We start from the raw sequence: 13,990 nt of genomic DNA on the forward strand, positions 1-13,990 counted from the left end.
CATATTTAGCCATTTGACTCAGTTCTCAACCCAACACATTAAAAAACAGATGCTTTAAAAAATGATCTGTTGGCAAGACGCTTGTTAAAATTTTATCAGTTGAAATATTAAAATTCATTATGAATTAATTAACACGTTATATAAAAATAAAATGTTTTTGTTTCATCGTTTTACAAAGTATTATAACCAGTGGTGATTAACACTGGGAATTTTGTGTGTCTTGCTATGTGTTGCTCAGAAAGAAACTAAATTTATAGGATTACCACTAAATTGATGACATTTTCTGTCTTCACTCTTGAATTCAGTTGGCAGATGTTTTCGAGAACAAAAAATTCCATCTTATTACAAAACATATTAAGCAGGTTTTCCTGCCAGGCATGTCTGACATGATGTTTATTGCCTAGACCAAATCAATCCCCTTAATAAGCCATAATTTATGCCAGAAAGTACATTATTTCATACTTAAGGAAAGTTGCCACATGAAACAGTAAGTACTTTGATCTCTCAAGCTCTGCTTCTAATGCATCAGAAATGTGCTACATAATCCAATAGTTACTCATATCTATTTATGCTCATTTATTATGTAAAATAGAAGTACTCTTTGCTAATCTTAAAGTTTTAGGCCTGGATTCTACTTTATTTCTGCCTGTCTATAATAGAATTTATAAAAATTTGAAAGGAGATTTTCGCTTTTTTATCATATTCCAGCAAAAAAGAATATTCAAATACTTAAATATACCAGGAACATAAAATGGTTCCAGAGATTAAACACTCATTGACTGCAATATAAATAAATTAAATCTGATTGCTGAAACCCCAGATAGAAATAGCTCCAGTGGCATTAGCACAAAAGAGAACAGTTACAGAAGAAGATGGGGTATTTATTAGCTTTCACCAATAATTTGAGCATAATCCAAGTCAGAGTATCAAAAACATATTTTTTGAAAGAAAGCTTCAGTTTATCAGTTGGCTGTTTCTGAACAATTGCAAAAATTCGCATAAATGCTGAAAAAAATCCGTCAGAAAACTAGACACCAAATATCTCTCATGTTAAGGGATAAGATTTTTGATGGATGTCAACAAGCAATCAAGCCATAAATATTTGAGTATCTTCAATGTGTAATGCCAGGCTTTGCCAAGATTCTTATTCTGTAAATGTCTCCTCCACATTTGGATTTTTCCTTCTGTGGCCATGTAATTTCCTTCCCTCTCCTACCTCTGCTTTTTTTTTTTTTTTCCCCAACTTTCTGGGTCTAATCTCTCTTCTTTACTTCCCATCACCACAGCTCACAATTAAGTCTTTTAGGGAAGAAATATTCAGTTACATCTCAGTATTACATAGACCAGCATCAAGTCACTTTTGCCTATATTCCACTTACCTAATGTAAAGTGCTTTTAAATTATCTTCCTTAGTCTGAGTACTTGTCTCTTATGCTCCAGTTTGATACCAGAATAATCCTTATTTCTATGCTGCAGGTCACATTATCTAGGTATCTCTAGACTTGGGCCTGGTCTTTTTGCTTTGGTCTCCTTGTTAGGGGTCTGGATTCTAGTTTGTGGGTTTATTATCCTTCATAGTATGCTCTGTACTATTGTAAAAATTAGCTCATTTCTGTTTATTCTTAAGAACTGACTGATAAAACATGCAAAGACCTACGGATTATGGGGAATGGAAAGGCATAAAAGATAGAAATTAATAATATTATGAAACAAAAACACAAGAGTTCTCTCAAGACAGCACATGATAAATTCCATAGAAGTTAACCAATCACAATAACTTCCATAAATCATAGTAAGGAGAGGTCACTATTTACGATGATACGAAAAGGTGAGATTTCAGATGGGCACTAAAACATGGATAGAATCTGGATGAAGGGAAAGAACAGGAAGTAAAGTTACAACTCCAATAAAGTACAAAGTGTGTACAGCACAGAATAAGTACAGCAGCCTGGCTCTACTTTTATGACTAAGTGTGTGAAAGAGAAACAGCAGTAGGTCAGCATGCAATATTTTCATTTTCACCCATAAATAGTACCTTGATGATACAGCTAAAAAAAGAAAACAGGTTATCCCACTTTTATATATTGAGATGAAAAGGTATAGCTCAAGGTATCAAATAAATCTTGAGAAACTGACTTTTTATCATCAATTTTTGTAATGTATTCTCAGCCATTGGAGTGGGTAGGGGACTAACAATGTAATTCTTTGTTTTGAATTGTTTGAATGTTTCCTCAGAGACTTAATCAAGTAGCATACTTTAATGATGCAGGACATATTAAAAAATAGTAATTGTTTGGGATTTTAATCATGACTTCAGCACCTTACTTACCAAATAAAAATTTATTGCGAAGGCTCTGTTCTACAAATATTTATTATGGAGACTCTGTTCTGAGCTCTGTGGATATATAACAGTGAGCAAAACAGACTAAGTCCCTGCCCTCATGGAGTTTACATTAAAAGCTATCTGACTGGGAAAATTACTAAGTTTTGACTCACAGTCTTCTCATGTAAAATTGGATGATTATTATTGATCCTATTAAAAGAATATACATGTGTATACATTCACATACAATGTAATAGATTTATATGTATTTACTTATATATTATAATTATGTATTATATATAAATTGTTTAATAGCATCTATTAAATAACTGATCACAAATCTATTAATTATCAGATGTTTACTATATCATATCATGCTTTTATTATAACTGGCTTAATTTTCATATTTCATGTACATATTTTGTCTCCAACTGGTTAGAAGAATGTGGTAAAGAGGAAAGGGAGAAAGAATCTACAATAATTACAAGTCCTGGTTTCAACACTCAGTTCCACCATTTACTAGTTACTGATCCTAGACAAAAATGATCCATCTGTGCATCAGTTTCCTTAACTATAAAAAAAGTATAAAACTATTTGATCCACTTACCTCACACCAGGATTGTTACAGGGAATATATAAACAACCTCAAAATGTAAATGGTTAAGAAGTATATAAATTAATGCTAATGTATCCCCATCACATACCAAGCTCTGTGTCTGAAAATTACAAACAGCTTTTGGAGACATGTATTGGAAGAGAGAGTACAAGAAGTTGCTTCTCAAGTAGATCAAAATTACTTAAGAATTAATACACCTTACACAACATGAATCATTCTTTTCTTTCTCACCACAGGATCACACCTTGCTATCTAGAAATATGTTTGAAGAATACCAACTTAATTCTGCTATTTTGCACAATTCTAGAAGATTTTAAGAAAACGGGTATTTATTAAGGAAAAATGACATCCGTAACTAAGACCATCAGGTATATAGTTGTGTTACCTAAACAAGTCTGTTTTTGTGTTAAGTGCTTTCAGTGGGAACTGAGACTGATGAGTGAAATGAGACAAGAAAGAAAGAAGCAAAAAGACATACATGATAAGGAAAGAAGCAGAAATAGTAGGGGTGTTAAAGAGATAAAAGAATTAAAGAAAAAAGACAAAGGGAAAGAGAGATCTTAAAAATGAAACAACAAAAAAAGAGGTTTCTTCCTTGATATAAGAAAAAAAATAGAGGCAGAGATAAATGAAACAGATTTGAAAACAGAAAAAAGAAAATGCACACATACATGAGAACAAAAGCAAAAAGTCTTGGTGACAAGAGAAAGAGAAAATAGAAAAGAAAGTACAAAACTTACAAGAATGTTAGAAATAGATGCTTAATCTGTATATATCATAGGCATATAAAAGAAACTTTTAGAAGAAATAAAAAAATACCTATAGTCACTTTTTGTTTGCATTTTGACGCTTTTTGTTTGCATTTTACATAAGTAAGTGAATTTTCTTAATGATTTGTCTATTTCAAAAACTTTAACAAATTTTTTTTAAATCTGGATATGAGAATTATTTTTTTTTAACTGTCCTAAGAATGGTGGTTGACAAACTGGGTCATATAATTAGAAAGCTTAGAATAACCGATCAAGGTGACATCACACCCCTTATGCAGCCATAGGAAAGAAAAGCAGTAATACAACCACATCAGGACGAGCAAGCTACTTATTGATTCCAATCTAATCACTGTTTTTGTTTTTCAAAAAATATATCAAATAGTGAGATGGTTTTCAGAAATTTAAATACTCCAATCTGACTAACATTTGCTAGAGTCATTGTATGATGAGCTTTGTGTATTCTTGGTCTGGATACCTTTTTGGGGTCTTGAGAACTTACATGCTGCTTTCATATTGCTTAACTGCCCTAACTTACTCAACAAACTAACCTATAGTCTTGAATGTTTGGAGCATAATTCCCAAAAATATAGTGATTATGCAATGAACTAGAGTCAAGAAAATAATTTAGAAAGTTATCTCTTCCCATCAAAGATAGTATGAAATATTTTATTAGCGAGCTTTTAAAGTAAATGTAAAAATAGCTCAGATTGAATAATTTGAAACTTTACTATCTTACAATATAATGTATAAAGTGTTAATTTGTCTATATTTAAATGTTCTGAATTGCTCACTTTTAAAGAACATATCAATTTACTATTTTATTTACCCAGTAGTATTTCTGACATGCTTTACTATTAAATTCTATTTCTAGGACCCATAATAAAGGCTTTGGAAATCGCATAAATCTGTCTCATATATACAATACACAGTATGTATATCAAGTAGAATGTGTCGAAGTTCAAATAAAATTGTTTGTGCCCCCTATGAATTAGAACTCCTTGGGCAGCACTGCTCTAACGATCCCATGCTGCTAGCATTACAAAGTGCAAAGGTTCACTGGGTAAGAAAAGAGCAAAGGAGGGAGTTACCTCATTACACTATCCCTAAACTATTCTAGTTTAAATATTTATTAAGATATTAATTACTCTTCCTCCCTCCATCTGCCTTCAGAAGTTCAGCTGAAACACAGTGGATGGATGGCTGCTGGTAGGAAGAGAATGTATTAAAACCATTACCACCCAAGATGAAGACTGATGTTTTGTATGGTGCATTATTAATCGCTTTTGAGGCTTAAGTAAAATATCACGCTGAAATAGAATGACGTGTTTTGTAATGCTGAATAAAAAAACAAAACATTTCATCCAAGCTAACCACCATGGGATATGTATGGTTAAAAATTAATTTTCTTTTAAAAAAGAAAAATAGTATATATGAAATAAAATACAAATAAACTAAAAAAATAATGAAGGAAAGTAATAATTCTTATTACTTACTCTGATATACAGCTGCATCATTTCTTTTTCTCTCTGGGGGTTACGATACTTTTCATAGAAATCACGTCGCTTCTTTGTTTCTTTAGAGACTTTATCTTTTCTTTCCCGTTTTTCTGCTGGTTCATCTGAACTATCAGAGGATGACTGTACATGTATCTTTGGCTTTTCTACTTCAATATAGTTTTCATTGGGATTCAGTACTATTACTCCATATCCTTCCTGTTTTAAAAGGAAAGAAGGCAGGATAATTTAATCTTAGAAACCATCTCAATTCGTAAAAAAATCTGTAAAATTTCATAGTGATTTAATATAGTTGCATATCCACTAAAGTATTTCTTTATAAAAGACTATACTTTTAATTTTTCTAATAAAAAGTTATTTGTAATTGTTGGCCTGAATTGTTTATATAAATAAACAGATTATTTGTAAGAATAAAAAGACAAAACTGTAAAGAATATAATGGTTACATTTTTTAAAAAGTACTTCAGATCTCTCAGGACTCCCCAAATAATTGAAATAAATGATCAAATAGCAAGTAAACTTTCAAACCACATTAATATTTAAAAACCTATTTTGAGAAAATAGTCTCTTTGAAGTTGAAATTAAAATTTCACACCATTATTTTGTTGGATTTTCTTTCCTTTACAATTGCACTTCAATGAGCATTTTTTATTTGTTTGAATTCAAGAAAGAATAAGCACTTAAAGAATAAATGCGATCTAACACTCTACAGATTTACATATCTATAATATCAGAAATATATAATGTCTACCTGTGCACCTTTTATTTTTTCCCACCTCTCTTCTTTCAGGAGGCCACACAAATCATAAAGCAAAATAATGTCCTACTATAATACATGGAAGCAATTATTTAATCCTAAAATTTCTTTCATTTTTAACTGCCATACAAATTTATCTTTCTTAGGAACCAGTCATGTCCCAAAGATTAGACAGACTACAGCTTACTGAGCTTATACCTTCTTTAAAGTTTTAAAAATATGCTTTCCTGTCTGACAATTCTAGCAAGGCAAACATTTCTATGGTTATAATTAGGAAAACTTTTGGTATTTATATTAAGTTATAACTGATGAAATAATCAAACTATGGGAAATAGAGAATAAATAATTTCCACTGACAAGCATGTACAACGTAAATTTGTGAAGTTATTAATATCTTCTATTTTCTATTCATTTCTGTACTGTGGGTGTCCCAATTCTGCCTTGTAAAATCCTGTAAGGTCATATTTTAAAAATGTATTATATTATAATGAAAACATGTAAGAGCTATGGAAAAAAAAGCTTGAAAAATCTCATCCTTACAAAAAAGAAAACTGAATACTTTTTCCAAAACTGTAACTTTAGAACTACTTCAAGTTTAAAATTTAATTGTTTTTTTTTTTTGCCAAACAAACCATAAGAAGTGATTTTTTTTAAAGTGATAGCAGTAATAACAGAATAATATTAGCATAGACTTAATTATCTTATTTTTAAATATGCTACACTGCTGCACATAGTTGGGTTTTTTAAATAGTTGATTTCACAACCTACATAAAAACTTCACTGGGATTTTTCAATTTTTTCCCCCAGTTGATATTACTGTCTAAAACCTGATATGGTTTGCTGATTGTGAAATTCATTAAAGTTGGGATTTTAGTGAGAGTTCTATTAATTAAGATATAGTTGTCTCGCACATATTAAAACTATATAATCACACATACCAAACTGATTAATACCACATATTCTTTAATACATCTTCAAATAAAAATAAAACTTAAATAACCTCTTTTATCAGAAGTTATAAAATATCTTACAAATTTAAAAATTTAAACATTCTACATCAAAACATGTGATAAAGATTTTTTTTGTTTTGTTTTTCTTTTTAAGTATCTTAGCTGGTAAGTCAAAGTTTTACCAACAAAAGATATTTTATTTGGTCCTGCTTTATTCTAATCTGTATAGCTATTCAAAAGTCTTGTAATTCATTGTGATCACTGTCAGGTAGACAGATTGTCACTTGGTGATTTTCTACAGTTGGACACACTTGACTAGTTATTAAAATCACATTTGAAGAAAGTTCCTACCCCTCTTGCTTGTGCCTCTTACAACTTTTCACGCCCTTCTCAAATTTCAGCCATAACTTCTCCTCCCACCAAAAGTAAGTTAAAGAACACTGTTGCACTCTGCTAAACAGGGTGAAATAGAGGCATTCATACACTGTCTCTGGTGTAAGGAACGTAGTCAAAAAAGGTCACCATAGGCCAAAAAGAAAATTGCCTCCTTACTAGATTCTGTACCGTGAGTAAGTGGTCTCCTGTCATGTTTCTTCCCTGCCTTCTCTGAGTGAATTGAACTTTAAACACACACACACAGACACACACACACATACATACACACATATGCACATGCATAGTCTCTCATACTCACACGAGATAGAAGTAGCAAACCCAAAATAGAATCTTAGAACTCTTAGAGATGAAAATAGTGATATACTACATTTTAACGATATTGTGAAAAACATCAAACTCATGTAACAATTGATAGAACATGAGCATCATCACTGTACCATGAATGAATTCCAAATAAAGGTAAACTCTTTAGACAAAATTTACAGTCACTAGAATTATAAAACTGTTACCCTAATTTTTAACTTAATCACTCAATAAAATATTTTCATAATACTACATTTACTTGAACAAAAATTTTTACTTTAATTTTTTGAAATCATTGATTGAAAAATTACTGTGCCTTCTTGATTTCAAATGGACTCTAAAATTCGGTGTGTCCTAACTATATAAGTATAAAAAACAGACACATATAAATCATCAAAGAAGTAGTATTTGTCTAAGTTATTGATTATGTAACTGAAAATTACATGATTCATTTGTCCAATTTTATAAAGACACAATGTCAATTTTTCACCACAGCATCAACTGATGAAAAATGATTCTATTTTTAAATCATGACTATATAAATCAATTAGAGAATTTTTAGCATTTAGATTTCAACAATGAATGCTGCTCTTTAAACACCTGAATTATTTAGAAAATATTTTATCATTTAGATATTTCATACTGCCAATTTAATTAATGGAATAACAATCAAGAAATATTCAAGAACATTTTCTGCAGAAATGAGAGCTAATTTTAATAAATGTCTTTGTTGCAAATTCAATTACCATTCTGTGAAAAACTTACATTTTTCAATTAAAATTTTCCTGATAAATTAATTAATGTGATATTCACAGAGACCATTAATAACCATTTTATAATGAGAAAGAGAAAACTGGAGGAACAAAATAAAGTTAACCTCCCACTTACATGCTCTAACCACAGATATTTAAGAAAACTTCATCTTTTCCTCTTTTTTTTCTGTCACATATAAATATTGTCCAAAAATTCCTTTATATAATAAAGTTAAAAAGATTTTTGCCATTCAACATTGACACATGGAAACCAAGGTAGCAAGGAAAATAGCCAAAGTAAAACAGGCAGATAATAAACCAGTAGTTAAATTTAGCCGTTTTAAATGCAGTATCAATTTATATCTTAAAAAATCAGAATGTCACTTTAAAAATTAATTCTCTCTATACCCAATAACTCAGGAGACACAGAAATAGAAATTCTAGTTTGACCTTTAACAAATATACCCATAAAGTTTTACAAAACTTTATAAACCAGGCATCAGATATATCATAAAAGAACTGTGTACTGCCACTCTAATCAGGCCTCCGTAACTAATGCTTATAACCTTAAACATTTTATATTGAAGTATCCATTTTATATTTAATTATTCATGCTAAATTTCTCATAAGATGAAAAGGTAGGTCATCTCAAACATACATGGAAACTTCCATTATTTTAACAAGACAAAATGATCAAACTGATTATCTAACATACTACAATTAAATAAATAAAACTTCTGGCATCTTGCATAATGATTTACCAAATCAATTCCAATACCCAACATTTCAAGAGACAAAGCATATATAAAGTTTTTAATTAACTCTTATGTTTGAGTGCACAGACTAGAAGATCAAGAAAGTGATCAAGAGGATAGATAATTTGTTTCATGGATCTCATTCCATTTTCTATTCTTTGTAGCTATAAACTATAGCTTCATTTTCAGAACTGTGTTTATAAGGTATAAACCATGGACTCAATCAGAAACCCTCCAAATTTTATTCCTAGACATAGCAGTTTATTCAGCACAAGGGTTTGCTGTGATTTAAACAGAATACAGAGGCCTCTAGGCATCCTTTACTTTGAAGTCTATAGATGCACTTACTAATAAATAATAGTTCATTTATCATTCAATCAACAAATGATAGCTTAGGTCAGAGGTCTAAAACAGATAGGTGATGCCAAACACAAAGAACCAAAGTGGAAACTGTGCTTAAGAAATTAAATCAGAATAGAAATGTACTTGTCAAGAAGATTCTACAAATAGATAAAATGTTTAAATGTCCAACCAAAATCATAACATACTTTGATCCAATAAAATGTTGCTAAAACTGAAGATTTATCCAAGTTATTTTGCTTGTTAATTACCAGTTATAAGGAAAATAGGAGAAAATTCTACATCTTTTCAAATCTCTTGTGGTTGGCTAAATAAAAAATCAGGTGAAAGTACTCAGCCCTGCCAATACTGCCAGCCACATGTGACCAAAGAGGTCAGGGGCCAAAGTAGAATCCTTTGACCTATGGGACTGCCCATTTTGGTCTTCAGGCAAAGCTCTGTAAAAGATCATTTTACCCAGATTTATCAATCTTATTTTTAAAGTTCAGCATTCTATCTGCTTGGTTTGAAAAAAGAAAGGTGCTCATCCTCAAGGGAAATGAAACCCAAAGCGTTTTACGTACACACTACATCCACCCATGGTTAAAACGGACAAACCACTGTCCATTCATCTTTTCTAAAAGATGTATGTTGTGTTTATTCTCATCTTTTTCACAACAAGGGTATGTCTATGTCACTGTTGCAACATTCTAGGTGCAACAGTGAGATGAGGTCATGACAACCAATCAGAAGTCACTAGTGAAGCGTTAAAGTAAACATAGCTGTTGGAGCTGCAGCTCTGCTTGAAAAATGCCCCCTCCATTATTTCAGCAATTTTCTCAAGACGTGACCTGGGACTGAAACGCCTAAAACGTCACTTGACTCCGTTTTGTGCTTCCTCCCAATGTGCATTTAGGTAACAGCACCCTGATAATATTTTGTAAAATGTTTGTCACGACCATGCTTTAACTTCAGCTCCCTAAATTCTAATGTCGTGTTCCATGGTATAAAAATACCATAATATAGACCAACATAGATTATTCCAGTAAGTTTCCAACTTCAAATAGCTCATCAAGTTAGTCAGTAAAAGAAAACATGCCACAAAAAGTTTTCAGAGGACCACCTGTTGTCTATTATTTTTACATAGCACTTACTCATAAATCATAACACAGGGTAATTAATCAAGCTGTCAAAGAGAAGGTCAAAGGTTATATGGTAGAGTCAGAAGGTCATGCATGGGCTGATAGAGGTCAGGGTCACACTGCATTCCTCATTATCAAGTTGGGATGAGAGACGGCCCAAGCAAACAAAAGTGAAAGCAGATGGAGAAGTGAGTGGATAAAAAAAAAAAAAGAAAATTTCACAAACAAAAAAGTGAAAGAAGACTGTCAGCTGCCTTCAAGTAGAGAATAGAAGAGAAAAGAAATACACTGAAATGTGCTCAAAGGAGCTCAAGAACATAAAGAAACTACAGTTTTATTAATTAAATAAGTTGAATATAACTTTTCCTGGCCATTTTATTAGTGCATACTAAGCAACATTAGAAAATACATGTTTACCGTCTCTATACCTTTTCCAGCTAGTGTGCTCAAGATAAATTAATGTAAAGGCAGAGAGTTCCGAGGATAAAGTATGATTACAAAAAACCCCCCCAAAAGAAGAAAAAAACACCCCCCACAGAAAACCCCACAACTTCTAATAAAAGGATTTTTTTCCTTTAATATTGTCTCTACATTATAACATAGATGTGCAAATAGTTTTAGCCACAGGATAGACAATTTTTAAGTATGATACAAAGATATCCACAAATATAAATGCATCATAAAAGTCCTTTTGAATAACAAAACAGTTATAAAATATTCTATTATTATGCTGGCCTGAATCAGATGCAGAACACTGTGCAAAATTAGCTGTCACCCTTTGCTCAAAATCTTTGTTAATCTCATTTTGAATGTTTGCAGCTTTATCAACACATGCATCAATGTCAGCTCCTTGGTTACTGAACCGCTGTAGTTGGAAGAAGATATAATTAAAATGTTTTGGCACAGAAAAGGTGAAATTGTATCTTCCCTTGTTCCCTTAGGAGTCTGTAAAACATGAAGGATGTATTGACAAACACACACTCCTTGTCTCTGGTTCTGACATCCCAGGTCATCCAAGTGCTATTTATTTTAAAACATTCACTTTGCACTTATCTATATTATCGCCAGATCTGTTTCTAACTTTTCCTACGTTTTAGAACACTGTGATGCTTAAATACCACAGTTTTTTCTTCTGATCACCAATATTTTATTAAAGCCGTCCATAAATTTACAATAGCATCATAAAAAACATTTACCATTCATTATCAAGGATATAAATATGATTTAACACTACAGCATTATGAAATCTTTTATATTCTTTGCTTTTCATTCTCATAAAGAAAACCCACAAACATACACCCACACACGTTTACACATTAAAGTAAAAAGAAGTAACAGGTTACAACTGTTGCCTGTCAATGACAGATCAAAATCCCTAAGTGGATATAGGGAATCTTACAGACACACCTCCCTATTACATGGTCCCAAGCAGAGTTGGATAGAAAACTTATGTTCTGAAATTTACTACTCTGCCTGATAGTTATGCTTTATGCTTTATTGTTTTTAAAGATTTTATGTATTTATTCATGAGAGACACACAGAGAGAGAGAGGCAGAGACATAGGCAGAGGGAGAGGGAGAGGCAGGCTCAGGGCAAGGAATCTGATGTGGGACTCGATCCCAGATCCTGGGATCACGCCTTGAGTCAAAGGCAGACACTCAACTGCTGAGCCACCCAGGCGTCCCTGCTTTATGCTTTAGAGGGCAAAATGAAAGTCCAATATTCTCTTAGCTTCCTACTAAAATCCATTACAAAACTGTGTATATATTGTAGCTATAGATGATAGGCTCAGGGTCTTTCAAATCATTATCACTTTGACTCAATCATATACCAAGGAAACATATGGTAAGTTTTTTAAGTTACTCTTAAAATCTACTTTAAATCTATAGTACATAAATCATTTTATCTTCAAATATGTCTCTTTTCTCTCTTTTTTCTTTCAATTAAAATGTTATGTTTAAAATATTTTTGTTGTTTTTTCAAGAAAATATATGAGTACCTTGCTTGTGGTTCTAGAGTCCACTTGCAAGTGTGAGGACATAAAGAAGGATCCCAAGTATTCAATGAGTTAATAATTTGTTAAACACTCATTTCATGCAATGAATATTTAATAAGCAGCTACTATTAACCAAGCACTGTGCTAGATATAGCACTATACCTATGAGTCACCTTTCATTTTACAGTATTTCCATTCAGTAGAAAGTTCCAAACAGAATTAAGTACAAATCTCTAAAATGTCTACATGGAACCATTTTATTCTTCAAGAGAAAAGAGGAAAATGAAAAGGCAGGGAAAAAAGGAGGAAAGTATTATAAGATATTCCTAAAACCAATCTAGCTACACTTTCAAGGATAGTTAACCCTAAATGGTAAGCTATGCTTGTGTTTGTATTAAATAGTAATAGTTAAACTTACTGTCACAATGAAAATGCTCTGCTTGGGGATGTGTGTGTATGTGTGCACATTGTATACATGATAAAATCATGTCATGAGTAAAATCATTTCATAATCTAAGGGAAAAGCTTCTATACATATCTACCTCCTAATAAACAGGTGCAACTGAGTACAGCTATGAATTTCCCTTCCCACAGTGACCTATGTCAGAAGATTTCCTCATACTTCTTCTGCTAAATAATTTAATTACTTATGAGTTATGGTTTCTTTGTAACCTTTTAAATGACTAACTCATTAAAATGCAAAAATATGCAAAACATGATGTCACCAGGTCAAACAGCTGTGTTGGTAAAATTATGGCTGTGAATGTCCCCAAGAACATGAAAATATTAATAATTTATATTGCTCATTAGATGGCAAAAACTCTTTAAACAGATTTAGAGACAGATTAATTTTATAATCACAAAATGCTACACTACCTCATGGTAACAAATCTTTCTACCATCTGTGACCCTTTGGTGTACATAAAACATATAAAAATTCACAATGGCTTAAAGTTTTTGCATCACAATATGCATATTCAGGGGAAAAAAGTCACAAGAACCTGAAATACAGAAGTAAAGGGCTTTGTTTTTAAAAATCACAAGTATTCACCAACTTTAATTACAACTTCATTTTCCTTCAAACAGGACACAGTAATGGCAAATAAGCTATAGTATGAGACAATCAACAAGTCACACCTCTGCAAAACCAATATGATAATTGTCTTATGCTGTTTAAAAATAAATGTCATACTATGACTTCAAATCTTGTGCAGAAACTTCTCAGAGAATGACAAGAACTAAGGCAATTATGTAAACAAAGTACTATCATACTCAAAGTTCAAAATGTCTCACGCCTGTGCTTCACAGTATCATGATGGTGCTGAAAGCAAAGGGCAGGAAAAGATCTCCTCAACTATCAGCTGTTTTTAGACATAG

The 13,990-nt window shown here is 31.7% G+C and overlaps 1 protein-coding gene across 3 annotated transcripts in view; it reads right to left on the reverse strand.

Annotated features, from left to right (window-relative positions):
- Positions 1-13,990, reverse strand: part of FAM172A (family with sequence similarity 172 member A) — a 420,789-nt gene that overhangs the window by 228,866 nt on the left and 177,933 nt on the right. For all 3 annotated transcript variants that reach the window (XM_055312860.1, XM_055312861.1, XM_055312859.1), the window contains one exon: positions 5,203-5,421. In XM_055312860.1, coding sequence (XP_055168835.1) covers positions 5,203-5,421 — 219 coding nt within the window. The remainder of the gene's footprint in view (positions 1-5,202; positions 5,422-13,990) is intronic.

Source organism: Nyctereutes procyonoides, unplaced genomic scaffold, assembly GCF_905146905.1.
Source record: "Nyctereutes procyonoides isolate TBG_1078 unplaced genomic scaffold, NYPRO_anot_genome, whole genome shotgun sequence".
Taxonomy (NCBI): Eukaryota; Metazoa; Chordata; class Mammalia; order Carnivora; family Canidae; genus Nyctereutes; species Nyctereutes procyonoides.